Source organism: Marmota monax, unplaced genomic scaffold (assembly GCF_021218885.2).
Source record: "Marmota monax isolate L192 unplaced genomic scaffold, Marmota_monax_Labrador192_F-V1.1 WCK01_AAM20220418_F8-fsc00022, whole genome shotgun sequence".
Classification (NCBI taxonomy): Eukaryota; Metazoa; Chordata; class Mammalia; order Rodentia; family Sciuridae; genus Marmota; species Marmota monax.
The window spans coordinates 16,464,211-16,492,204 of record NW_026695215.1 but is presented as its reverse complement, the minus strand read 5'-3'; the positions used below and the strand labels follow the sequence as shown (position 1 = coordinate 16,492,204).

General features: G+C 43.1%; 1 protein-coding gene and 1 long non-coding RNA gene across 6 annotated transcripts in view; one reads left to right on the top strand and one right to left on the bottom strand.

The window, feature by feature from the left end:
* Positions 1–27,994, bottom strand: part of Nmnat3 (nicotinamide nucleotide adenylyltransferase 3) — a 141,920-nt gene that overhangs the window by 39,061 nt on the left and 74,865 nt on the right. For 4 of the 5 annotated variants that reach the window (XM_046431529.2, XM_058574955.1, XM_058574953.1 and 1 more), the window contains exon 3: positions 982–1,165. The exons of the other annotated variant lie outside the window; for it this stretch is intronic. In XM_046431529.2, coding sequence (XP_046287485.1) covers positions 982–1,165 — 184 coding nt within the window. The remainder of the gene's footprint in view (positions 1–981; positions 1,166–27,994) is intronic. 5 annotated transcript variants of the gene reach the window in all.
* On the top strand, positions 18,856–21,484 carry LOC131423726 (uncharacterized). Its single transcript, XR_009225646.1, has 2 exons — positions 18,856–19,039; positions 21,064–21,484. It is a non-coding gene; the product is annotated as an uncharacterized LOC131423726 (long non-coding RNA).

Sequence of the window (27,994 nt, the reverse complement as noted above, 5' to 3'; positions counted from 1 at the left end):
AAGTATTTCCTATTTGCTCTCCTTTTGGTTCAGCAGCAGCTTCTGAAGTGGCACTATAACTGGTGACTTGCTCCTAGCTGTTCTTCCCCAGCAGAAGGTGAAGTCATTGGAACCAGCACATGCAGTCTCCATGTTTACCTTTACTCAAAACGTGAACAGTTTCCTTCCAAGTGCCTCCGCAAATAAGTAAACAACCGAGGCTGAACACATTATGGACAGGGCTGCCAATGAGTTGACTTGTCCCGTGTTCCTCCCATTCCGTGAAAATCCTGGTGCTTCCAAATAGAAGACCCCGCCTGCAGCCTGCAGTCCCTGCCACGAGCTGGCGGTGGTGACCGATGGTGACAGCCAGGGCAGATGAAACTCCCTGTTTCTCCCCCAAACACCCTGGTCCTGGGCTTGGAAGAGCTATGTTACTTATGTTGAACACTAACAGCAATTTCAAAAGATAGACAGGAAAAAAAAATCTTGAGTAACTATTTCTAGATTCACAGTCTTTCTTTTTTTTCTATTCTACATAAAAGTCTAGATTTAGAGAACCTATGATTTGTGCAAGCAAAAGAGCTTATTGTATAGATTCAATTCCCAAGCTAGTCAATGACAAAAATAATCATAATGAAGGTTTTTAGGCTGTTCAAGGTCATGAGAGTTACTTACATTGAAAAAAAAAAAATCCTCATTAGATTCTATTGTCCTCAGTTCACAAGTAAGAAATAGGTCTCAGAGAGGTTAAGTCACTTGATCAGAGTCACACAGAAACTGAGTGATGGCCCAGGGCCTGATGCTACAGCTCTCTGACAGAAGATTAGGTGGGTCTCCCCACAAGTGCCTCCTGATGGACAGTGGCTTGGGGACTTCTCTGAAAAGGTGACTGTCAGTCTCTCTCACTGGAGACACTTCTCAGACCTTGGCTGAAGAGGTCTAGCTGAAGTCCCACTCCGTTCCCCTTCCCTCATGGCACAAGAGCATGACCACCTTTACCTCAGCACCTTCACCGTCTCCATCCACTGTGGCTGCTCACTCTCCCAGGGGTCCACACGAATCCAGTCGGATGTCTGCAGGGCCAGCCGGGCCATGGCCACTCGGTGATGAGAAGCCACCAAGTCCTTTTTCCCGTAGTCATCATTGACGGGTGAGATGATGCCCTGGGTCACCTGGTACATTCCTAGGCAGGAGAGAACTGTGATGCTGCATGTCCAGACACATGCTTGCCACCCTGTGGTGTGAGTCCAGGCAGGTGCTAAGACCTCTGCCTGTCCTGAGTGGGGGCGACCCTGGCATGCTCTCCTTCATGGGCCAACAGCAAGAGCAGGGTATCACCTCCATGATCTTGTGCCTCCCTGACAGTCTTCTACAACCCCCTGCAGTACTTTTATCGAGAGGAAGGCTGCAAGGGCAGAGCCCACAGAGCAATGGGCCCACAGAGCCAGATACCAGAATATGCTGGAAGACTGGGTGCAGGGGTCACACCTGTAATCCCAGAGACTTGTGGGGCTGAGATTGGAGGATCGCAAGTTTGAGGCCAGCCTCGGCAACTTACTGGGGACCTTTCTCAAAATAAATTTAAAAGTTTTAAAAAGTTGGGGAAGGGGGCTGGGGATGTAATTCAGTGGTCAAGTGGCCCTGGTTTCATTCCCCAGTGCAAGAAATACAAATGTTTGAGGAACATCATGAGGTCCTCTGTGGGAGACAATGGATATGTGTAGTTTCTTAGTCCAAATCAGGCACTGAGGCTGCAAGGTGTAAGATGGGATGCAGCATGGAGCAGGGTTGGGGGATAGTTGGGTGGACTGACTTTGGAGGATCCTGCCATCAGTGGAAGGAGAGGTCTGTCTTGGAATAGCCATGGGCTGTGCTCATCTGCCACAGAAACTCCCTGTAGACCCCGTGAACCTGCATGGGATCTTTCTGATGGGAGATAACTTAAATGTATTAAGCCCTTGACACTTGGCCTTTCTTCTGAAGCTGAGTCTACTTGATCTGGACAGTGTTACTTTTAGAGACATTCTCTATTTCTAGCTCAAGAGTCTCTGACATGCAAGAATATTGGATTTTATCATTTTATCCCCCCCGCAACTGTTGAAATGATGGTGCAGTTTTTCTCCTTTGGTCAGTTAATATAGTGGATTGCACTGATTAATTTTCTAGTCTTAAAACTAACATTTGCATTTCTAGATAAACTGACACCGATGGCTTCACGTTGCTAGTTACTTTTGGGAAGGAAGACGGCTCTATAATTCTTCGTCTTATGGTCTGTTATGGTTTGGATGTGAGGTGTCCCGCCCTCCACCCCCGGCAACGCTCCTGGGTTAATGCAGAAGTGTTTGAAGATAAAACGGGTGGACTCTGAGAGCTATAACCTAATCAACCCAACCGAGTTTGGGCTAACTGTCTGGTAAATGTAGGCAGGTGGGATGTGGCCGGAGGACGGTGGGTCAGTGGGGGTGTGCCCTGGAAGGGTGGACCTTCCCTGGGACCCCTTCCCCTTTCTCTCTCTTTGATTCCTGGCTGCCATGTCCTGAGAAGCTTCCCTCTGGTAGGCCTCTTGCCATGGTGTGCTGCCTCATCTTGGTCTTAGAGCAATGGACTCAGTCAATCATGGATTGAACCTCTGAAATAAAAACCAAAATAAACTTTTCCTCCTCTAAATTCTTGTCAAGCATTTTGGTCACAGTGACACAAAGTTCACTAACAGAGAAACTGATACTGGGGGTAGGGGAGTTGTTGGGAAGGAAGATGGGTCTATAATTCTTTTACAATCCCTGACCATGTGGTTCAGAGGCATTTGGAACTGGTTTGTGGAAGGAGTTTGGAAAAGTTTGGGGATGCAGAATAGATAAATCTTAGATTGCTGTAAGCAGAGCTTAATGGGAAATTCTGGTGGGAACTCAGAAGACCAGAATTCCCATAGGAATGTGGACTATGCTCATGAGGATTCAGAGGAAAATGAGGAATCTAGAGAGAACTGGACTAGAGGCTCTTCATGTGACACTCTGGCAAAGAACTTTTCTACATTTCCTATGTCCTGAGACTTTGCCTGATGCTGAATTTTAAAGCAATGGGATAATTAATCTGGTGGAGGAAATTCTAAGGCAGCATAGCATTCAGTCAGTGGCATGAATTTTGCTAGAACCTTTTAGCCAAATTTACTGGGAGAATCAGGAGTGGAAAGCAGAGATGAATAAAAACTTGAAGTTTGACCAAAAGAGTGCATTTAAAATTGAGGACAAGAAAGGTGTGACTGTTGAAGAGATGTTAGCCATGAAAGAGATGCTAAGTACTTCACATAGAGGAAAAGAAGGCTTGAAGGCATCTCAGGAATTTGCATGATGGCACCCATTGCAGGCTTAAGGATGTAGAAGGAAAAATTCCTTTGAGAAGAGATCCTGGTGATGCCCTGCTTGCACAAGGGGTCCTAGGAAATTTTTGTCACTGTGCTCAGCCACCCAGGTACTGAGAAGGTACTGCAGATGGCTAACATGACAGGGGCCACCATGAGCTGGTAGCGGGCCTCAGCATCATCCACGTGCTGCTGGTTCTGCGGGAATGAAGGAAGCTGAAGTTAAGCCACCATGGAGGGTTCCACCAGGAGTTTGAGGAAAGATCTGGGAGTGCCAGGCAAGGTGGAGCAGGGTCAGCATTTGTGCAGGTTGCCCTGAGAGGGTGATAAGTGACCCTGTGAAGCTGGGGACGAAGCTGGAAGGCAGACCCTAGAAATTAAAAGATGCCAGTAACATGGACCATCTGATGAGAAAATCTGCTGGCTGCGGAGAGAACCAGACTAAGGGAGAGACCATAAGCACAGCAACTGGCAAGGCCAGAGCCTTCCCTAAGCTTCCAAAGCCCTTTGGAGAGAACATCTTCCCCCAGGTATCCAAGAGGCTATAGGTAGTGTTAAGGGACCTGTTTGCCTGCAGGTTTTCAGTCTTGTTTGGTCCTACCCCTTCTTTCTAAGCCCCTATTCTTCCCTTTTGGAATGATAATATTTACTCTGTGCCACCGTGTATTGGATATATGTAATTGCTTTTGATCTTTACAGAGGCTCACTGCCAAGAGTCTGCCTTGAGTCTCAGAAGACATTTTGAACTTGGATTTGGGGAGATTCTGCTAAGACTACGGGGTCTCCTGAAAATCAACTAAATGCATTTTTCATTATGTGGTGGACATGAGCTTTTGGGGGCCGGGGGTGGAATGTCATGGTTTGGATATGAGGAGTCCTCCAAAATATCCTGTGTTAATAATACAGGAATGTTCAGAGGTGACATGGTTGGATTGTGAGAGCTGTAAACGAATCCGTCCATCCTTGTCTGAAGGGCTGACCTTGTGGTAACTATAGGCTGGTGGGGCCAGGGCTGGAGGTGGTTGGTCAGTGTGGGGGCTTGCACTGGCAAGGTGCACATTCCCTGTAGTCCCTTCCCTTTCTCTCTTTGTGATTCCCAGCTGCCATGTCCTGAGGCAGCTTCTCCCTGCACACTTTTCCTCCACGATATGCCGCCTCACCTTGGACCCAGAGCAATAAACTCGGCTGACCATAAACTAAACTCTGACACTGTGAACCAACTTAAAACTTTTCCTCCTCTGAGTTGTTCTTGTCAGGTTATTTTGGTGACACCAAGTGACCCAAAGCTGGCTAACCCAATGTCCTGATGAGGTTTTGGTATCAAGGGGAAGCCAGACTCATACAGAGGGTTGAGGAATTTCCTCTTTATACCCCGACAGGGCTCGTGTGGAGGACTGAAGTAACATTTTTTTTTTCTTTGCTGCTTGGTGGAGCTCACCAGTGAAGTCTGATGAGGCTTGGATTTAATTTGTGGGAACATCATTGACAATTGATTCGATTTCTTTAATGGTTAGAAGATGATTCAGATTTTCATTTCTTCATTATGATTTTTGGCAACTTGGATTTTTCTAGGATTTCTGTCCACTACATCTAACATTTGAAATTTATTGGCATAAGTTTCTTCATGCTGTTCTCTTATCTGTTCAGTGTCTGAGCCATCTGTACCGATGGCTTTTCTCATTCCGAAGGCTGCTTGCATCCCTTTCTTTTTCTTTGCACAGTATTACTGGAGGTTTGTTATTTTATTAGTCTTTTGAAAGAACCAACTGTTGGCATATTGATTTTTCTCTCCTGAATGCTTCTTTTCTGTGTTCCACCAAATTCTGTTCTTATTTTTATTAATTCTATCCTTCCACTCTCGTGTTGTTACTTTGCTGTTCTTTTTCTAACTTCTTGTGATATGTGCTCAGCTAATTAATTTGCAGTTTGTTCTATTTCCTAAAATACACAGTTCAGGGTTTAAAAATTTCCCTCTGAGCACATTTCTACTTGCATCTCAGAAGCTTTGATAGAGAGTGTTTTCATGACCGTTTGGTTCAAAATACTTTCTAGTTTTTATTATGATGTCTGATTTGATGTATGAGTTATTTGGAGGAATCATTTTTTCATTACCAAACATATTGTGACATGTGGGTTATAGTTTTGGTATTGATTTCCAATTTAGTTCCACTCATAATCAGAGAACATACTCTAAATCGATTCAATCATTTGCAATGTGTTGACTCTTGCTTTATGTCCCAGTATTTGGTCAGTTTTGGCAAATGCTTCATGTGTGCTTGGAAAGATTTGTATTCTGTGATTGTTTGGTGTAATGATTTGACCATTCAGTTAAGATTACTCATTGTTTTGTTTATATCTATATTCTTACTGATTTTTTTTGGTCCACCTGACCTGCTGTATTTAATCACGTTAGAAAAATCTTTTACTTTAGATTTTTTTCTATTTTTCCCTTTAGTTCTTTCAACTGTTGTTTGATATATATTATATCTATAATTCACCCCATGTCTTATATCTGTATCTTTATGTGAATTGAACTTCTTTATCTCTGGTAAAATTATGGTTTTCTAAAATTCACTTATTTTTTGTGATAATATAGGCTCAACAGCTTTCTTTTGGTGAGTATATTTATGGTGTATTTTTTCCACCTTTCAATTTCAATGTCTATACTTCTGTTTAAGCAAGACTTTGTAAATAGCCCATGAAAACATTTTAATGTCAACTTGGCAATTTTTGACTTTTAACTGAAACACAGGTTTATTTATGTTTAATGTGAATGCTAATATTTGAGTTCAAAGGTACCATCTTATTTTATGTTTTCGTCACCATATTCTAGTTACTTTTATTCTCTTTTCCTATGTTTGATTTTATTATTTCAATTTTTTTTCTCTTTGAGATTGTTTAGAAATTACATAATCTTGCCACCAAAGTAAATCAAAACCTTTGTGTTATTAAGGAAAACAAGCGAAGATAGCCTTTTCCTTAACAGCCAAAGACTAACTCCATTTACCACCCTCTTGTTACATGTGTCATTTTCGCTGTGTCTTTATTCTATTAGATCTTGCTACTTGCTATTCTCTTTTATGCAACCAATGCTTATTTAATTTTTTTCATGTATTTACTATTTTCTCGACATTTTACTCCTTCCTGTATGTCAGACATTCCACCTGGGAATCTGGCAGAATTAATCTGTCTGGCAGAAATATACACTGTAGAATTTCCTTGAGCTAGTGTGGCTTTAGTCTTGACAGATATTTTCACTGGGTATAAAATAGTGAGTTTTAGGGCTGGGGATGTGGCTCAAGCGGTAGCGCGCTTGCCTGGCATGCGCGGGGTGCTGGGTTCGATCCTCAGCACACATAAAAAAATAAAATAAAGATGTTGTGACCACTGAAAACTAAAACATAAATATTAAAAAATTCTCTCTCTCTGTCTTTCAAAAAAAAAAAATAGTGGGTTGCAATAATTTTTTTTCTTCAGTGTTCTCAAGTTACTGTTGCATCCTCTTTTATCATTGATATTGAGAAGTCCTCTAAAAGTCTACCATTTATGTGCAGGTAGTCTGTATTTGTTTTTCATCTTTAAACATTGTCTACATATGAATTTCTTTTTATTTACCCTGATTTGGGATCTCTGGGTCTCTTAAATCTGTGGGTTACAGTTTTTTGGTTAGATCTGAAAAATTTTTAGTTATTATCTATTTTAGCTTTTTTACCACTGTGACCAAAAGCCCTCACAAGAACAATTTTAGAGGAGGAAGAGTTTATTTGATGCTCATGGTTTCAGAGGTCTCAGTCCACAGACAGCTGGCTCTATTACTCTGGGGCTGAGGTGAGCAACAGCATCGTGGTAGAAGAGTGTGGTGGAAGAAAGAAACTTAGGACAGGACAAGCAGGAATCAGAGAAACTAAGGTCTCCTCACCACGGGCAAAATATATACCCCAAAGTCATGCCCCACTGGCCCACCTCCTTCAGCCACACCGACCTGCTTACAGTTACCACTCAGTTAATCCCTACCAGTGGACTATTGCACTGATCATGATTAAGTTAATGATTTCACAACCCAGTCATTTCACCTTTGAATGTTGAGGTATTATCTAATACAATACCCACACTTTGGGGGACACATCATGTCTAGACCATGGGTCATCTCTTTCTTCCCTTTTCTTCCGGCCCTTTCACTGTATACATGGAGACTTCATGTCTCTTGTCCTCTCTTCTGGAATTAAAAAATTTATTTATGCTTCATTCTCAATAGTTTCATTTCATTTGTCTTCTAATTCATTCAATCTATGTTTTACTCTACCAAGGTGATTCAAAACCATTCATTGAACTTTTGAGTTTTCCAACCTATGAACATGTTATACCTCTCTCCATTTGTTTAGATCTTCTTTGGTTTCTTCCATTGGCATCTTTAATGTTTAGGACAGAAATTCTATATATGCTTTGTTCAATTTATATCTAGGCGTTTTATTTTTAATTTTTTTTTAAAGAGAGAAAGAGAGAATTTTTCAATATTTATTTTTTAGTTCTTGGCGGACACAACATCTTTATTTTATTTTTATGTGGTGCTGAGGATTGAACCCAGCGCCCCACACATGCCAGGCAAGCGCTCTACCACTTAAGCCACATCCCAGCCCAGCGTTTTATTTTTTTAGATCAATTTTAAGTGGCATTGTTTTTAATTTTGGTTTTCACATGTTTCTATTGGTATGTATATATACATATATATACACACGTATATATTATCTATATCTCTATCTAGATATGAATATAGATATGATCTACATACATTATAGATATATATCTACATCTATATATGTATAAATACATATATATACATACTGCAACCCACAGATTTAAGAGACCCAGGGATCCCAATATATATACATATATTGATATTTGTGTGTTGATCTTTATCCTGCAAGTGAAATCACTTTCCTATAATTTTGAAGGTTTTTTGGGTAGATTCTTGAGATTTTGTACATAGACAATTCTGTCATATGCAAATAAGAAACTTTTTTCTTTTCCAATGTGTATCCATTTTCATTTGGTTCCAGTTATTTAAAAAACAAGAACAAAAACAAAACTCATTTGCAGTATTTTCTTTGAACCATGGATTTTTTTTTATAAGTGTGTTAATTTCCATGTGTTTTAATATTTTCCAATTGTCTTTCTTTTATCAGTTCCAGTAAGATACCATGGTGGTCAGAAACAATATTCGATGTGACTTTGATTCTTTTAAACTTGTTGAGATTAGTTCATATTTAGATTATGGCCTATCTTGGTGAATGTGACATTGAGTGGTGAGTTCCATGCACGTCAGTTCAAGCCTGTGGTTAACTATGTGGTTGGCCCCTCTGCATCCTGGCTGGTTTTCTGTCTATTTGTCATCATTGCTGAGAGTGGGATGTTGAAGTCCCCACCTATGATTGTGAATTTGACTACTTGGCCTTTGAGCCCTGTTTTGCTTCATGTACTTTGAGACCCTGGTTTGTGGTGTTTCTGTTTTAGAATGATTATGTCTTCTTAGGGGGCCTTCATTGAACTTTTAATTTTGTTTATTTTAGTCATTTCTAGAAGTCTGACTGGTTCTTCAACAAATCTGGCAAGTCACTTTTTAGCTTTTTTATTTAAATATAGGCATAACTGTTTCAATATTTATATTGAATAATATTAGTTTCAGAGTCTGTACGGTTATTTTTTCTGTCTTTTATTTCTGTTAGTTCTTATTCCTATAGTTTTACTTTCTGTGCTTAGTTTTCTTTGAATGCTTGCTGGTCAATGCCTGCCACATCCTGATGGTCACATGTCCTCCTCTGGAAAGGCTTCATACTTGCTTTGGCAGGAACCTGGAATTTCTAGAAGCTCACAGATCTCGACTTGAACTTCTTGGGGTAATTCAGGCTGAAGATTGCAAATCTGAGCAAGGGCTCATGTGTGGCCCTTCTTCAGAAGGATGTTTTCTCCTCTCTTTTTTCTTTGATTGTCTAAGCAACGGTACTAAGGTACCAAGGCTTCTCTCAAGTCCTCTAGGATTGGGGAAGGGGGTGAGTTAAGATCCTGTTCACCTTGGCCCAGAGTGTGTGGTTCCTTCAGGTTGAGCTTAATGTTGGTGAAGTCACCTACATGCTCCCTGCCTTTGGGTTCTGCCCCTCCTGACTTGCACAACCCTTGATTCAAAACTTAGGTGTGTACTTCAGGGCATTAGTGGCTCTGGTGCTTCAATAGCCCACTCACCTCTCTGATTACGAGTGATCTCCCATCTTTTCAGCTTTAACAATGAAGAATGAAAGACATTCTACCCACCACTTCTTGTTTCAGAAGGAGAGTTGAAATCCAAAGGGTGTAGCTTTCCCCCCAGCGCTTGATGATCTCAGATACATTTTGCATTCCTGGCCATCCTGGCTGCCCGGGGCCCTCCTTCCTGCAAGTTGAAGAATGCACCACATCAAGGGGTGGCAGACCCCAGTGGAGAACAGGGAGGCAATGTTCACCTTTTGATTTCCAGAACTGGCTCCTAAAACTCATTTTAGAGGTAACACTGGCAAACGTTAGAGCTTTTATTTGTAGGAGTCAGGCTTGTTGAGAGAGAAAAGGTTCAAGTTCCTTTAAAAAATCAGGAACCAGAGTCCAGGGACTTAGAGCACAAAGTTACACCAAAATTCTGAGAGTATTAAGAGGAGGAGAGTATGCTAATGGAAATGAAAGGCTCTTTCTGGGCTGAGGGTGGGGTGAGGTGAACTTGGCAGCAGGGTGGAGAAGAGTCTAGAAGAAAGGTTTGCAGTTTAGAGGGCTCACACTGGAGTCACGCTTGCTCCCTAGCCGCTGTCAGAGGTGGGGTTGGGCGGACATAGTTAAGAGGCCCAGTGAGGTATGCACACTGGGGAGCAGGTGGGTGCATAGTTTGCTTCCTTCCTGGAGTTCTGAGAGGAGACCCCCTTACATTGCTCTGGGACAATTCAGAGCAGCACCCGCAGCATAGAAATGGAGGTGTGGCAGGACGGGCAGAGGGTGCTGCAGAAAACAACCCATCCCCCACCCTCAGCAGGGCAACCAAGGATCCTGGAAAATTCCCAAGGCCCCTTCGGGGAGTAGTGAAGGGGGTTAAGAATTAACAGTGGACATGGCTCCTAGGGAGAGGGTAGAGGGTACAGGGGGGTGCAGCCCAAAGCCAGGGACCACAGCATTGGCAGTACCGGGGAGAGCCCAGGCACCAGCCTAGACGACAGGGGGATGGTGCTGTGGCCAGGAGAAGCGGAGGAGGCTTCAACAGCTGAGGCAGAGAGGACAAAGGTTAATGCCCGAGATTGAGGGCAGAGCCCTCAGCTGGGGGCAGTAGGGCCAGATGGCCCTTTTGGATGCCAGGAGACTAACCCTTTCCAGGATGCTAAACTGCCCTGGAGGGGTAGGCAGGGATGATGAACTTGATTAATGACTGACTGCAAGAGGCTCAGCCCAAAATAGAAGCCTTTTTTTTTTTTTTTAATGGAAACAGTGTCTTAAGAGAATGTTGAGTGTTGAGAAAGCAGCTACATTCCTGCCTACCTGGGTCATCCGAGGGACACACAGGCTACTTCTTTCTCTTTTCCCCTTTAAAAGGAACAGGGGCTGGGAGGACGAACTCCTGTTGGGCTGTGACTCTCTGGGGCCCTTTACATGCATTTGACCTTCACATTGATCTCTGTTTTACAGGAGGAAACAGGGTGGGGGGCTGGGCCCAGCCAGGCAGCTCTGCTGGGCATCCTGGATACCCAGGTGTCACCCGTGATGGTTCAGCTCATTCTGACGGCACAGGTCATGCACCGAGAAATCAATGCTTTTTTACAGCACCCAGGAGAGGAGAGTCAATAAAAATAACAATTTGAGCTAAAACTCCTTCTTATCCTCCAAATGGTCATGAGTCCAGGCCTTTTCCCTTCAGATGCTCTTGGCCACAATGGCAGTGTTGCCTTTCCTGTGACCCACCCTCGATCCTTCTTTACGTGCAGGTACTTGTCCAGGGACCCTCTGCTGTCTAAGCCCACTCCTCACAGCACTTGTATGATAGTGATCTGTCTGCCCTTGTCTTTCCTAAAGACTGAGAGATCCTCAAGGCCTCCGCCTTTTTCTTCCTGTCTGGGTAACATGCACCCTGATTAGTAAGGAGCCATGCCACCCTTACCTCGGGGTTACCCAAGCAGCGCCATGTTAAATGGCCAGACATCTGCTTTCTCAGCCAAAGTAAACTGTGACACCTGAGAATAGGCACAGCTGAGGGGAGGGAGAAGTACCATCTTTAAGACAAGAGGGTCACATTTGTCCCCCTACAATACCAGATCAGAGCTGTCTGTCTGGGGAACAGACTCATCCAGGAGAAGACACGGACACGGGTACACCTGGGGGTCTTGGGCCTAGGCATGATCACATGGCCGTGAGGACCACCAGCCTTCACAGAACACCCAGGGCTTCTGGTCTGCCATCATGGCCCGATGGGCAGGATGGGGAGACGGCTGCTGTGGCTGGGAGGTGGATTCAGTGCTTCTCCTGAAGGTTCGCGCACTGGAAGCCTGGTTCCCAAGGTGCCGTGTTAGGAGGTGGGGCTGTGAGAGGTATTTGGGTCTTCATCGGGAGCACCACTCCTGGAAGGGCCCAGTGCTGGCCTCAGGGACTGAGTAAGTTCCAGCTGGACCCTCCCAGCTCTGGCTTCCTGTCTTGCTATCTGATCTCTTGCCAGTGTGACGCCACCCAGCATGAGGCCCTGGTCAGAGGCTGAACAAGGGGGCTGTCTGATCTTGGGCTCCCAGCCTCCCAAACTATGAGATAACTACGGTTGGTCTTTTCTTTCTAACTACCGTGCTTCAGGCATTTTGGTATCACAACTTAAAATGGCTCAGACAACAGCCTGGGAAGAGACAGACTTCAGAAAGGTGCCCACCACAAAAGACATAACTGAGCAACTACCAGGAGAAAAGGAACGCGGGGGACACAGGGAAATGCAGGGAGCAGAAGGGACGTTTAATATTATTCCAGTAATATTGTCAGAAATACTGCAGAGATGATATCCTGCCTATGAAACAGGAATGGGGTGTTTTATAAGGGAACAATCAGAAAACAGGAAGAAGCTCTTAGAGATTAAAAGACATGCACTCCATAATATCACCAAGTGCCTGCAGCATGTCAGGTGCAGGGCGGGACCCCAGGGTAACAGGTGTAAGGGGATCACATGAGAGCATGGTTCCATCCAGGAGGTAGACAAATTTAATAGAAATTCCTGAAAGAGACCAAAGGAAATCATCAAAGAAAAAAAGAAAAATATTTTCCCAGAGTAGGACACACATTTTCAGAATTGACAATCCTCTGAATGCTCAGCACTTTGAATAAAATAAGGTCCACACAGTGGTAAGCCATTATAAAACTTCAGACCACCAAGTTTAAAGAAAAGATTCTACAAGTTTCTAGAAAGAAAACCAGAGGTCAAACACACAGAATTGGAAAGCAGGGAAGCACTGTAATTCTCAACAGCAAGTCTAGGATCTAGAAGTCAGTGGAGTCAAATGTTAATTTCCAACCTTGAATTCTATATTTGGCCAAACTACCAATTGGTTAGAATAGGCATGGCAGACTTTTATTCTACTAAGAAGACAGTAAATAGTTTAGGATTTGTGAGCCACATACAGTCTTTCTTCCATGTTCTTTTTTTAATATTTATTTTTTTGTTGTTGTTGTAGTTGAACACAATACCTTTGTTTTATTTATTTATATATGGTGCTGAGGATCGAACCCAGGGCCTCGAACATGCTAGGCGAGCGCTCTATGGCTAAGCCACGACCCCAGCCCAATTGCATATTGTTAAACAAAAACAAAAAAACTTTTAAAATGTAAAAAACCCTGTTAGCTCACAAAACAAATGACAATTGGCCATGGGCTATATTTGGCCTACAGGCTGTAGTTCACTGTTCTTGAGACCATGGGATAGAACTGTTTTCATTTATGCAAAATGTTAGAAAGTTTACCTCTCATATAACCTTTGTCAGAAAGATGCTGGAGAATGCACTCCATAAAATGAGATGGTAAACCAAAAAAGTAGAAGGTAAGGAATCCAAGAAACAAAAGAGTTGTAAGTCAGAAGACAAGTCAAGGGACCCTAGGGAATCAATGAAAGGAGATCCCAGATGACAGTGACACAGTGGGCGTAGAGAGCTGGCTGAGGAGAGATTGGAGCTTCAGGAGGGATAGGGGCAGAAACAACATGCGTTAGACATTTCATCTGAGTCACCTGTACAAAGAAGGGCTTTCGAGACCTTCTAGAAAATGTGGGACTCAATTAAGTTTCAGGTGTAAAGACACAAGGGAACAAGTAAGGAAGCAATTATTAGTTCTAAAGTTACATAAGAGACAGGGAAATGCAGCAGTCTGTGCGATTTACTTAACTCCATTTACGCTGACAAAAATGTAAGCGATAAATATTAGCAGAACCAACATTGTGAGCCGATCAATTTGAGACATGAAGTGTGAGCCTGACGGCAGAGATGTGACAGAGCTAGAGTCTCATTTTTCATAATTAGAAGCCAATGGATAATATCTAGCTCCAAAAAGTCAGGAAGCAACAGTATGAGCTTGTTATTTAGAAATAGGGAGCCAAAGACCAGAGAAATAGCCAAAAGAGGCTCTGTGAACCAGGAATCTGGGGTGGGGGAGACAGAACCAACAGTCCTGCACTCTAAGCCGTGTACTAACTTAAATGTTATCAATGAGTAAAATGAGTTCAGAAATCAATGTAAATGGTAAGGATCCAAAGTTAATAAAACACATCTAGCAGGTTAATACTACTTATATTTTGGTTCATTTTCTTTGTCTTATGTATATTATTCTCCATATAATGTAAATCTCCCTACATATCTTCCTTTTAAAATTTGTTCTTTTTAGTTACATATGACAGTAGAGTGTATTTTGGCATATCATACATATGTCGAGTATAACTTCCTATTTTTGTGGTGGTACATGATGTGGAGTTACACTGGTTGTGTATTCATATATGAACATAGGAGAGTTATGTCGGATTCATTATATTGTCTTTCCTATTCCCATTCCCCCCCACATCCTCCCACCACACCCCTCATCCAATCTAGTGAACTTCCACTCCCCCCACCACCCCCACCTGCTGTGAGTCAGCATCTGCATATCAGAGAGAACATTGGGCCTTTGGTTTTATGGGATTGGCTTATTCACTTAGCATGATAGCCTTTGGTTCCATCCATTTTCCAGCAAATGCCATAATTTCATTCTTTATGACTGAGTAATTTTCCATTGTGTATATTAGCCACATTTTCTTTATCCATTCACCTATTGAAGGGCACCTAGATTGGTTCCATAGCTTAGCCTATTGTGAATTGAACTGCTATAAACATTGATGTGACTACATCACTGCCATATGCTGATTTTAAATCCTTTGGGTATAAACCGAGGAGTGGGATAACTGGGTCAAATGGTGGTTCCATTCCAAGTTTTCTGAGAAATCTCCATACTGCTTTCTCAAGTGGTTGCACCAATTTGCAGTCCTACTAGTAATGTATGAGTGTAACTTTTCCCCCACATCCTTGCTAACACTTTTGTTACTTGTATTCTTGATAATTGCCATTTTGACTGGAGTGAGACAAAATCTCAGTGTAGTTTTATTTTGCATGTCTCTAATTGTTGAACATTTTTCATATATTTGTTGACCATTCATATTTCTTCTTGTGTAAAGTGTCTGTTCAGATCCTTTGACCATTTATTGACTGGGTTGTTTTTTTGTTGTTAAGTTTTTTGAGTTCTTATTATATATCCTGGAGAATAATGCTGTATCTGAGGTGCAGGTGGCAATGATTTTCTCCCATTCTGTAAAGAATGTAAAGAAGCTTTTCAGTTTGATACATCCCTTTTACTGATCCTTGATTCTACTTTTTGCTTTAGGAGTCTTGTTGAGGAAGTTGGTTCCTAAGCCAACATGATAGAGATTTGGATCTACTTTTTCTTCTAGTAGGTGCAAGGTCTCTGGTCGAATGCTAGGTCCTTGACCCACTTAAAGTTGAGTTTTGTGCAGGGTGAGAGATAGGGGTCTAATTTAATTTTATTACACAAATGGATTTTCAGTTTTCCCAGCACCATGTTGAAGAGGCTATTTTTTTCTCCGATGTATGTTTTTGGTGCCTTTGTCTAGTATGAGGAAACTGTATTTACGTGAGTTTGTCTCCGTGTCTTCAGTTCTGTACCACTGGTCTTCATGTCTGTTTTGGTGCCAATACCAAGCCATTTGTTACTATAGCTCTATTGTGATGTCTCCTGCTTCATTTTCTTGCTGAGGATTTCTCTGGCTATTCTGGATCTCTTATTTTTCCAAATGAATTTTATGACTGCTTTCTTTATTTCTATGAAGAACATCATTGGAACCCTAATAGGAATTGCATTAAATCTGTATAGCAGTTTTATTAATAATATATTTATATTAAAATTCTGCCTATCCAAGAACATGGGAGATCTCTCCATCCTCCAAAGTCTTTTAAAATTTCTTTCTTAGATGTTCTGTAGTTTTTATTATAGAGGTCTTTCACCTCTTTTGTTAGATTGATTCCCAAATATTTTATTTTCTTGGAGGCTATTGTGAATGGAATAGTTTTCCTAACTTCTATTTCGGTTGATTCATCACCGATGTATAAGAATGCAATTGATTTACGGGTATTGATTTTATATCCTGCTACTTTGCTGAATTCATTTATGAGTTCTAGAAGTTTTTTGGTGGAATTTTTTTTGGGTCATCTAAATACAGAATCATGTCAGCAAATATGGATAGTTTGAATTCTTCTTTTCCTATTTGTATCTCTTTAATTTCTTTCATCTGTCTAATTTTCTGGCTAGTGTTTCCAGGACTATGTTGAAAGAAGTGGTGAAAGAGGGTATCCTTGTCTTGTTCCCGTTTTTAGAGGGAATGCTTTCAATTTTTCTCCTTTTAGAATGATGCTGGCCTTGGGTTTAGCATAGATAGCTTTTACAATGTTGATGTATGTTCCTACTATCCCTAGTTTTTCTAATGTTTTGAACATGAATGGATGCTGTATTTTGTCAAATGCTCTTTCTGTATCTATTGAGATAATCATGTGATTCTTGTCTTTAAGTCTATTGATGTTTTGAATTATGTTTATTGATTTCTGTATGTTGAACTAACCCTGCATCTCTGGGATGAACCCCACTTGATCGTGGTGCACTATCTTTTTAATGTTATATATCATCTTTATGAGATTATATGATCATCATTTTTCTTGGCCACTGGCCCTTTTGAAAATATCATTTTAAATGATTACATAATAATGGAATGAAAAAAATATATATATATATACATACATACATACATACATACACACACACACTCACATTTCTTCTTTGGTAAAGTGCCCCCTCGCTTGCATTCCTTATCTACCTACCAACACACAGGAACTCTCCTTGACAAGAAGGTTCTCAGCCTGACTGTTGGTCCCTCTGGCAACCGACTCACAGGCCTTCCCCGGCTCCGGTCTGGCATTGATTCTCTGTGTCTCGTCTTAAGAGTTTCGTCTCCTTATCTTGTTACTGAGTTTCATAGAATTTCTTGAATAGCGTTGTCATTCTGTTTCATTGCTAGAAGTCACCTCCCTATCTGTCTCCTCCGACCACTCATCTGGCATGTCACCGTCCCCAGGCTGCTCCTCCTGCACCTCTGCCTGTGCCATCCACTCCCCTCAGTCTCGCAGAGAACCAGAAACACAAACATTCTCTTTTCCTCCTTAAGTGGAAAGCCACCTGCTCTGAATCTGCAGACTGGCACCTCCTTTGGAATGGATGTCCCTTTTCATATGACCTGTGACTTTGGTTGGCCTCTTCTGGAAAGTTCTGTCTGCCCACCACTGGCTGCTGGGTAGGTCCCTGTTTCATAATGGTAACCTTTGGGTCGATTATCTTTAGTATTTTGCTGAGTGAAATACATGGGGCAGGAAATCAATTGCCTTTTTCCTCCAACTATTTAAATGTCTGTCTCACTTTCTCTTATTATATAAATTTTCTCCCCACCTCCCCTGATTCTGTTTTTCTCTAATCATATGTTCATTTAATGTGGACTTCATGCTCCATGGTGCTAACTGGAGTCGGCATCACACAGTTGATGCTGTGTGATGACACAGCAGGAAGTTTCTGAACACCTACTTAGTCTTCCAGAACTATTTTCTCCAGTTGAATAAAAAAGGGAAAATGTCCACCCATTGGTGTTTTCACTGGAAACCTGATCAATAAGTGGCTATTCCCACTTGGTCACACTTGGTCGAGTGTCTCAGGAGAAGGCGGAACTGCTGCCCCCTGGCACCCTTCAGGTATCTGGCCAAGGTTAGACTCAGGGACATGTTCCTGGCCATTACTCTTGAGAATGGAATTTTTTTCTCACTATATTTCATCGTACATATTTGTTTCGGTACATAATACTACCACTCTTACATAGAAAACTGAGTACTTTGCTTGGTTTATCCTGGATCTAAGCTCCCTTACTCAACTTATTAATTCTAATAGTTTTCCCTTGGAGGGAGAGAGGAACATCACCTGCAAACAATGAAAACCAAGTCTCCTTTCTATAATTTGATGGATACCATTGGAAATCAGGGCAGTGAGCAGGCATTCTTTTCTATATCTTTGCGACTGTGAGAATGCCTCTGAAGTGTTATGCCATTGTGCATCAGTCTAGGGAAGGATCCTTGCAGTTCTAATTTACTAGAAGTGCAAAAAAAAATCCCTGAATAGGTATTGGATTTTATTGAATGACTTTTAAGTATGTATTGAGATGCTGATTTAGGTTTCATAAAAATATATTGTCTTAGTAATGTGATATATTAATAGATATCTTTATGGTAAATTGTCCTTGAATACCTGGGATAAATGCTACCTGGGCTTGTAGAATTATTCTTTTATTAGCAATTTGATAACCTACTACTTTATATGGGTATTTTGCATCCAAGATTATACTGTTAAACACTAGCTGTAATGCCACAATATCCTTATCCAATTTTCTTTGTGCTAGAAAATGGCTACGGTAGGTTGAATTATGGGTCCCAATTCCTCATTCTGCCATTATAGCATTACACAAGGCAGAGCGTACTTCCCCAGCCCTTGACTTTGGGCGTGGTTAGAAGACCTGCCGGACCAGTGGGATATTAGCAGATGGGACATGAAGAGATGCAAAACTTGCTTGGTGGGGCTTACAATCCTGAGCCTGTGTCATCCCCATGAGAAGAACACGCAAGTGGTCACTGCCCTTCCTATTTCCCTGGACCCAGAGTGGGTGGGTAAGCCCCCTGTCCCAGCCACCCACAGATCTGTGATCAAGAAATGAACTGTTTCTTCTAGCATATCCCTGATATGTTGAGGTTTGGTGCAGTTGAAGCTGACTGATAAAATGCTTTATCTGGAAACAACGAAAGCGCGTGTGGATACTATTGTTAAGACCCACACAATTACAATCAGGTAGCCAACGTGAACAGCTCATGGCACATAGCTGGTGACTCAGTCATTGTTACTCTCTCCACTCCCTGACCTGGCAGGATCAGCAAAAGAGAGGACTATGGTAGACTTGTTCTGCAAACATGGCCCCAGCATTATCTCACAGCCAAGGACTCTTGGAAAACCTGGCCACTCTTCCATGTGACTAATGTACCCAGTGGCAGAAGGGTAGGTGTGGATTCTGAGGCACTTCCAACTTAGGGTCTTGGGGTTCAGTGTCTCAGAAGTCAAGTGCATGCTGGGAAGTCCCAAAGTAGCCTATGCAGAGAGACCCCAGAGTACAGATTAAAGTCTCCATACCCAGTGTGGCTTGCCAGACTTAAGTAAAGAAGTCTACAGAGGATCACTGCCTCCAGCCACCTGGTCACTCCCAGCCTTAGAGTTGTCTCAGCTGAGTCTTCAGACATCATGGAGCAGAGGTAATCTGCCCCTATTGTGCTCTGTCCAGATTCCTGATCTGCTGAGTCTATAAGCCTATCAAAATGGTAAAGTTATACCACCATATACTGTTTGTTATGCAATAATAATAATTGCATCAGTAACAAAGATTCCAAAATGTTGTGTGATTTTCCGATGGTTATGCTGTTGTTACAGGGCAAGGATCCATCACAGAGCTGAGGCAGCAGCAGCCCACCGTTCAGTTCTTGCAATTACCCCAGGAAGATTTCAGACATGGTGCTCAGAGTAGTGGGCATGAGTTGTAGGGACAGGAAAAGGGGACACTCTCAAGGGACAGAGTTGGTCTCTTAGAGAGGAGAAGGATGGCTCACTCCTCTTGCCCTCCAGTTTATTGTGTGCCCCAGCTAAGTTTCCAGCGCTTCACCCAAGGGCACCTCTCGAATTTTAACTGATAACAGGATGGCATTGGACTTTCAAGTGCCCACTGTGTGTGGTAAAGGTCCAGAGCCACTCTAGGTCCTCTTGGCCCGTGCTGACTGGTTCTAACTGGAACTTGTTCTTAACAGACTTTATGGGTAGGAAGAAATATCCTTATCTCGTTGAGTTCTGGAAGCTGGTTTGTGAAATGGTCACAAAATTCTGCCCCTTCAGGGTAACTTGTGTCCTTCTTATCATCATTTCAGGCCTGTGTTTCTCCCTCAGAGAACAGGTTGTTTGTTTGCTGGGGAATTTAACAGATTCTGTTGACTTAAGCCAGGCAGGGTTGCAGGTAAATTGCTTTTAAAAAGAAAGCATGTGGGGGTCAGCAGAGTGGGCCTGGTTTATAGGATCATCTCTTTAACCTCATTTTCCTACCACTCATGTCCACCTGTGACTTACCAAAACTACCAGAAAATGGTGGGATGAGGATTGGAATCCAAGGCTGTCTGTGCTTTTGCTACTATCCTGATGGACCCAGACCAGGCCACTCTGGGGCATGATGGAGGAACTTCCCCCTCTGGAACTGGCCTGAGAAATGAGACCACCTCCCCCAGCAAGACTGGCTTCAGTAAAACGTTACTGCTGTTTAAAATGCTAGCAGCCTCACAAACCATGAAGCCAAGACTTAATGGCATTCCAAACTATAAAAACTTCATTATTTCCACGGAGAATGCCTTGGCGCATTTATCAGTACTTTATTAAGAATTACCATGCATATTTAAAACAAAACTACACGTGTCAAAACCATTGAGAAAAGCATTAGGTAATGCTCAGACGTGGCTTCCCGGGAGCGCAGACGTCCTCATTCTCCCCGTCCCTGTGCAGATGTAAATCTGGGGCTTCTGCTGGGAGAAGCTCAGTGTCCCTGTGGGTACAGCCACAGTCAGCCCCTACCCACTTAGTGTACCCTTTTGTCCATTTTCTTCCTCTTTTTTTTTTTTTTTTTTTGGTTGTGCTGGTTGAAAAGCACCCTGGGAAACAAGGCCTTGAAAGGCAAACTCTAAGACAGCTCAGGAGCAACTGTTGCAAGAGCTGCTGGGAATCAAGTAAACAAGGAAAGACAAGCCGGGTAATGGAGCAGGTGAGGAAAAAAAATTTAAAAAAGCAAAAGCCCAGGATCTCAAATCAGAACCAAACAGACACAGCATGCTTTTAAAAAGAGATTATTGTGATTTAAATCGACTTCCAAGCTAAGCCTGGAAAACATGGGGGTCTGGCCAGAAGCAATTGAGCTTTGATGCCTTCTCTTTATTTTGACATCACATTCCAAGTGTATTTAACAATTTTGCCTTTTTTTTTTTCTCTTTAACCAGAGAGCTCCTGGCCTGCACAGACCAAGTGAACTCGAGACAACTCTCCGCCCTGCTGGCCAGCAGTGCCCATCAATTTCGGAGGCCACTGCGTGTCTCCATCACAGAAGCCTGTGGTAGAGAGAAAAGCTGATCCAGGAGTCCTGCTGTTTCGAAGTAGAGGCCCCAGGCCCTCTGGAAGCACAGCTGGCTGCTGGAAGCCGGATGGCCTGTCTTACCTGCCCAGTGCCCATGGTGCACTGCCCGCCATTTCCCTTCCTTCTGTCTGTGCAGTGAAAGATTCTTTCAATCAGCAAACTCTTCCTGCACTTTACGAAGCCCCCCCCCCTCCAGAATTTACAGTGCCCAAGCTTGTCAGCATGAGGTTTTTTTCTTCCTTTCATTTCCAAATGTCCTACTTTCTATGTGCACAACTTCGTAAAAACTTAGCCAAGTAAACAACAAAGCATCAATATTGCAAAGGGTTTAAATTTCCCTCTGGGACTGGACAGAAAGGACTTTTGTTCTCTCTCTCTCTCCTGCCCCGTTCTCCACAATCATCTCTGGTCCCAGGCATTTGGCACTTGGGCTGGCAGTGCCTGTGTCTGGGTAGTGACAAAGCCCCTGGTCAGGTGGCTGCCTGCTTGGGGTCCTACTGCTTTTCAGACATTAGAACCATTTTTTTTTCTTTTTTATGCCTCCAACTCCCACCATTTAACTCCTGGCTGTGTGCTGAACAAATGTATCCTTTCAGAGTGGGTGAGTTTTAAAAGGAACTCACCAGAACTCTATTTTTTTTTCTTTATAAATTTATTCATTTATTCTAATTAGGTACATATGACAGCAGAATGCTTTTTGGTTCATTGTACACAAATGCAACATAACTTTTCATTTCTCTGTACAAGATGTAGTGTCATACCATATGTGCAGTACCAAGGTAACAATGTCCATCTCATTCCACCATCTTTCCTGCCGGCATGACTCCTCCCCACCCCTCCCTTCCCTTTGCCCAAAGTTTCTCCATTTTCCCCATGTCCCCCACTCATTAAGGATCAGCATCCACTTATCAGAGAGCACATCTGGCCTTTGGTTTTTTGGGATTGGCTTACTTCGCTTAGCATGATATTCTCCAACTCCATCCCTTTACCTGCAAACGCCATGATTTTATTCTTTTAATGCTGAGTAATATTCCATTATGCAAATATACCCCAGTTTCTTTATCCATTCATATTGAAGGGCATCTAGGTTGATTCCACAATTTAGCTATTGTGAATTGAGCTACTGTAAACATTGATGTGGCTGCACCACTATAGTATCCTGATTTTAAGTCCTTTGGGTATAGACCAAGGTGTGGGATGGCTGGGTCAAATGGTGGTTCCATTCCAAGTTTTCTAAGGATCTCCATACTGCTTTCCAGATTGGTTGCACCAATTTGTAGTTCTACCAGCAATGTATGAGTGTACCTTTTCTCCCACATCCTCACCAACACTTGTTGTTGTTTGTATTCTTGATAGCTGCCATTCTGACTGGCCTGAGATGAAATCTTAGAGTTATTTTGATTTGCATTTCTCTAATTACTGGAGACTTTGAACATTTTTTCACATATTTGTTGATTGATTGTATCTCTCTTCTGAGAAGTGTCTGTTCAGCTCCTTAGCCCATTTATTGATTGGGCTGTTTGTTCTTTTGGTGTTAAGTTTTTATAAAGAACCCACCAGAACTCTAGATGTCGGTGTTGCTGGGATCCTCAGAAACGTATGACCTTTTCTTTGGGGACCTTAGACCTGGCAGGAACTTTCCACAGGATGAAAGGCAGGAGGGATGGAGTGGTGGGCACAACTGTAAACAGGCACTTCTGACTGGGGATAAGTCATGGGAGGTCTCATGGGGGAGCAGCTCAGGATGGCGCCTTGGGCAACCTCTGTGTGTGTGATCTGTGAAAAGTGGCCCTGTTCCCTGGGCAATCTGTCACTTCAACTTCTCAAGAAGGGGGCTTGGGAGATGGGTAGGAACTTGAGAAATTTCAGTTCCTTTGCCTGTACAATGAGAATAAGTAATGCTACATATTTCAGAGGGCTGGTATGAGAATCAATGACTTAGGGTAGGGGACAGAGAGAAGTTCAGGGGTAGCCACGGTTGGAGAGCACACTGGAAATACCCCTGAATCTAGGTCTACCTCCTCCACATGTACTCCAAACACAATTTCTCTTCCTTCTTTGTAAGGCAAGAGGAGATGTTCATTGAATCCACAGACAGCATTCCAAGCCAGGTAGCCCGTCAGCACTGTAGTTTCAGAAATAAACATGGAGGGAGTCCTGCTCTCCTGGGGATGGGGGTCTTTGGACCTCAGGAGAGGAATTGCCACCCATGTTGGGCAGAGGCACACGAGGGCAGCTTCGGGAGTCCAGAAAAGCTCTGAGCAGGCTGGAGCAGGTTTTTGGGAGGATGGGACATCTGAACAGCTGCCGTCACTGCAGAGGGCAAATGGTGACATGACACAGGTGAGGCCTTGTTCACCAAATCAATTCTTCCCACTGTAGTGTACTGAAAGGAGATTAAAAAAAGAATCTGCAGAACACCGAAGCTCAATGACTCCTTGATTCTGCACTAATATCCTTGCCCATTTCTTGATACGTTTTCAATTTACCTTTGTGGCAATTTACACTGAAGGAAACTGTCCAGGATCAGTGCCAGAGGATTCAATGAAATAGGTCATGGAGTTAAATGCTGTGGCAAAACACAGGGCTTAATTTTATAGATAAAATTTAAACTGCTTAGCTCCTTTTTTTTTTTTTTTGCATTATTCGTGTTAAGACTGATGTTACACAGTGGCAGAGGGATGCTTCTAGAAACCAAGAAGTCATCTTCCTGATTCCATAAGCAACTGTGGGGGTGGGGGGGGCATGCACTCTGGCCTTGCAGCTAATAGATATGGCCTTAGGGCAGAGACCTGAGTGGTCCACCTTCCACCTCCCCTCACCTGGCTGCTCCTGGACAGGAATCTTGCCTCTGCTGGTAGACAGAGCAGGGGAAAACACTCCAACATGGGTTCTGTTGGAACTTCTCAAAGCCAGGTCAGCACTGAAGTCACTGCTAATAACACACATTCCTGGCGGCACCAAGCTGCTCCCTAACATCGAGGCATGGGAACTTGACCCCAGGTGATCTCTGCACATTAGTGGAGAACCGCAGACTGGTGAGAGCTGAAAAGACCACTTCCTTCCAATCATCCGAGGTTAGTTCATTAACCCAGCTCCAGGCTCCAAAGTAAACAAGGACCACTTTTCTATAATAACCAAATTACCAATTTTATGAGTATGGAATAAAAGGATATGGGTTTCTTAGGTTGTAAATGTTTTATAGAGTTAATGCAATTTCATTTTTGAGGCTTGTTTCTAATAATACCCCTAATTTACATGTCTAATGTATTCCTTGGTCAATTCTGCTTATGGAAATTTAAGATGATCTTTTCCATGTGTAATGTAAGACATAATTTAAGCTAACCTAAAGCCGGCCATTCTTACCAAGCACGTAAAAATCAGTCCCAACAGGGGATGCTTTTTTCAAAGTTTTATTTATTTATTTCTTCATTTCACGTGCTGTTTAGTGTTCCTCTAGCTGCTCTGCATTATGGTCAACAGGGACCCTTCACCTCCTCCACAGAAAGAGGACCAAAGATGCTTGGGAAACACTGGAGTGGACACAGTGAGACAGATTTTTGCTGCAGATTATAGAGGCTCTGAGAGTCCAGAGCACATGGATGTATACAGCAGCTTTCCAAGAAGAGGAAAGAAATCCCAGGGTTTAACTAGCTCATTTGGCTTTCATGGATCATTCTTTGGAATAAGTGTTCAGAAAGCCATGCTTTGGGAAATATTTGGTGAACTCCATCTGCAGATTATATCATGGGATGAGAGTTCTTTATTTGGTTGCACTACCCAGGAGATCCTGGGAAATTATCTTATAACTGGTGTGATAGGATCGTTTGGGGGAATCTTCCTCAAATAGAAATCTCCACCCCTGTCATCCAGGTTTATATATAAATAGCAACCAGCATCTACCTGGTCATCTCCAACACTGCTACCATCAACTCCTGGTCATCATGCCTGGCCACCAACCAGATCCTCATAACCACCATCCTGCCATAATGAACAAGACCACTGTCAACACCATCACTGTGACCTTTGCCTCATTACCACCACCAATGTCCCCATTGTCATTCCAATAACACCAACACCATCACCACCACACTGACCGACCAAGCCCGCAGCATCGTTATCACCATCACCGACAGTAACTACCACCACTGCAGCCACCAGGACTGCTGTCAAGGCAGCCATCACCACTGCTCCTACTGGTGCCATCATCCTTCCCATGGCCAGATGAGGAGAGGAGGGGACATAGGAAATACAGTGTCATTATTCTAGGTTGTATGCAAAGTCTGGATGGTCAATACAATTGCAAGTATTTCCCTGAGTTATTATGGCATCTCAATAACCATTGAGTGGAACTAGGTGTGGTACCAGCAGAGTCCTGGGGTCTGAAGTCTAGAGTCTAAACAAGACCTCCAGTTCAAAGCAGGGATCTCCGTCTCAGGGGTTCAACCTGCCACACAGAGTTGCATACCAGCTAATCTCATGGGAGGATTCAGCCCCACTCTGCCTTCAGATATGTGGATGGTGTCCTTGAGCTTGCCCTTGCCCTTGTTCTAGCCACGGGGCAATCATAAACTTTAAAAGCAGCACAAAGTAAAGCTTGTGTCCCCTTTGAGCAGGTGCCTTAGGGAGAGTCACAACAGACCCCCTCTGAACTTTCTCAACTATGTGCTCTTGTTGAGTGTGTGAGTCGGCTTTTTGTGACTGTGACAAAGTACCTGAGAAAATCAACTTACAGGAGGAAAGATTTATTTTGGTTCATGGTTTCTGATGCTTCAGTCCATAGATACTTGAATCACTTGGCCTGAATGCTTTGGGCCTTTGGAAAGATAGAACATCTTGACCATGTAGCAGGGAAGGGGAATGGGGTGGAAGGGTGGAGAGAGATGGGGGTGGGTAAGGAGAGAGAAAAGATGGGGCTGGGAGCTAAATGTATCCTTTCAGGATATTACCCACAGTGTTATGGCTTGGATCTGAGTGTCTCTCAAAAACTCATGTGTGAGACAATGCAAGAAGTTTCAGAGGAGAAATGATTGGGTTGTAAGAGTCTTAATCCAATCAGTGACTTAATCCCCTGACAGGGATTAATTGAGTGATAATTGAAGTGGTGGGGTGTGGCTGGAAGAGATAGGAATTGGGGGGGGGGCTTTGGGGTATATTTTGTATTGCAGAATGAATACATCTCTCTGCTTCCTGATCATCATGTGAGATGCTGCCCTCTGCCACACTCTTCTGCCATGATGTTCTGCCTCACCTTGAGCCCCAAGGAATGGAGCCAACCTTCTATGGACTGAGACCTCTGAAACTGTGAGCCCTCAAATAAACTTTTCCTCCTCTATAGTTGTGCTGGTCGGGTCCTTTAGTCATAGCAGTGAGAAAGCTGATTAAAACCCCCAGTGACCTGGGTCCATCCACTAGGTCTCACCTGCAGTCTCTACTGTGCCCCACTAATCCACTCAGTTAGGAGCCCATCAATGGTGGATTCACTGAGGAGATCAGAGCCTCATAATCTAATCACTCCCCAAAGCCCTGCCTCTCTACAATGCTACAATAGAAACCAAGCTCTACACACGAGCCTTTGGGGGTGCGCTAGTCAACTTTTAATCACTGTGACCAAAATAGCCCATAAAATACTAAGAGGAAGAAGAGTCTACTTTGGCTCCGAGTTTCGAGTTTCAGAGGTCTCATCCATGGTTGGCCAATACCACTGCTATGGGCTAGAGGTGGGGCAGAATACCCTGGCAGAGGGCAGGTCTAAGGAAGCCAATCACCTCGAAGCAGCCAGGAAGCAGAGAGAGAGAAGGAGCCTAGGTGGGGTGGGGTGGGGCCCGGGGATAGAATCCCCAAGGGCACAGGCCCACTTCCTCCAGCCGGGCCTCACCTGCCTACAGTTACCATGCAGAACAGCAGACCTTCCAAAGTATTAATTCACTGATTAGGTGACAGCGCTCATGATCTAACCATTTGACCTTGGAACTTTCCTGCATTGTCTATCACATGAGCTTACTGAGGGACACCTCACATCCAAACCGTAAAACTGAGTGATTCCATATACAAACCATAATAATTAAGTTTTTTGAAAGTTACGTTTTATGTATACATTGATATATATATATACACACACACATACACATGTGTCTGTATGTATAATAAAGATGCTAATGAGTGTTATATGAGTGTTAACCAAGTCTCAGGAACTGTGCTAATGGTTTCACATATACCATATTTCTTTTTTTTTTTTTTTTTGGTACCCAGGATTGAACCCAGGAACCACTTAGCCATATCCCCAGCCCCTCTTTTTTTTAAGATATTTTATCTTGAGAGAGGGTGTTGCTAAGATGCTTAGGGCCTTGCTAAATTGCTGAGGCTGGCTTTGAACTTGGAATCCTCCTTCCTCAGCCTCCTGAACTGCTGGGATACAAGCGTGTGCCACCAGGTTACACATACCATCTTCTTACTTCTTACAGCTCTTGTGTGGAAGAACTGTATGGTTGCCCCCACTTTTCTGATGAACAAATAGAGACATTAAATAAATAGCCCAGGGATCTAAAGCTGATTAGTTGTACAACTAGGATCTAAACCCAGGTAATCTGTTTCTAGGACTGTGATTTTATTCCAAATGCCGTTGTGAGCTCACCGTCTGTGCCATGTCTATGCACATATGCAGTGAGTAAATGTCAGCGGCACACACACTAGCCTGCATGGGCTGATTTTGGAGATGTTCAGGCTATTGTTGATTATGTGTGACTTGTTTCATGTGCTGATTTTTGAGTGTAGCACCAGAGGTCATGCCAGTGCAC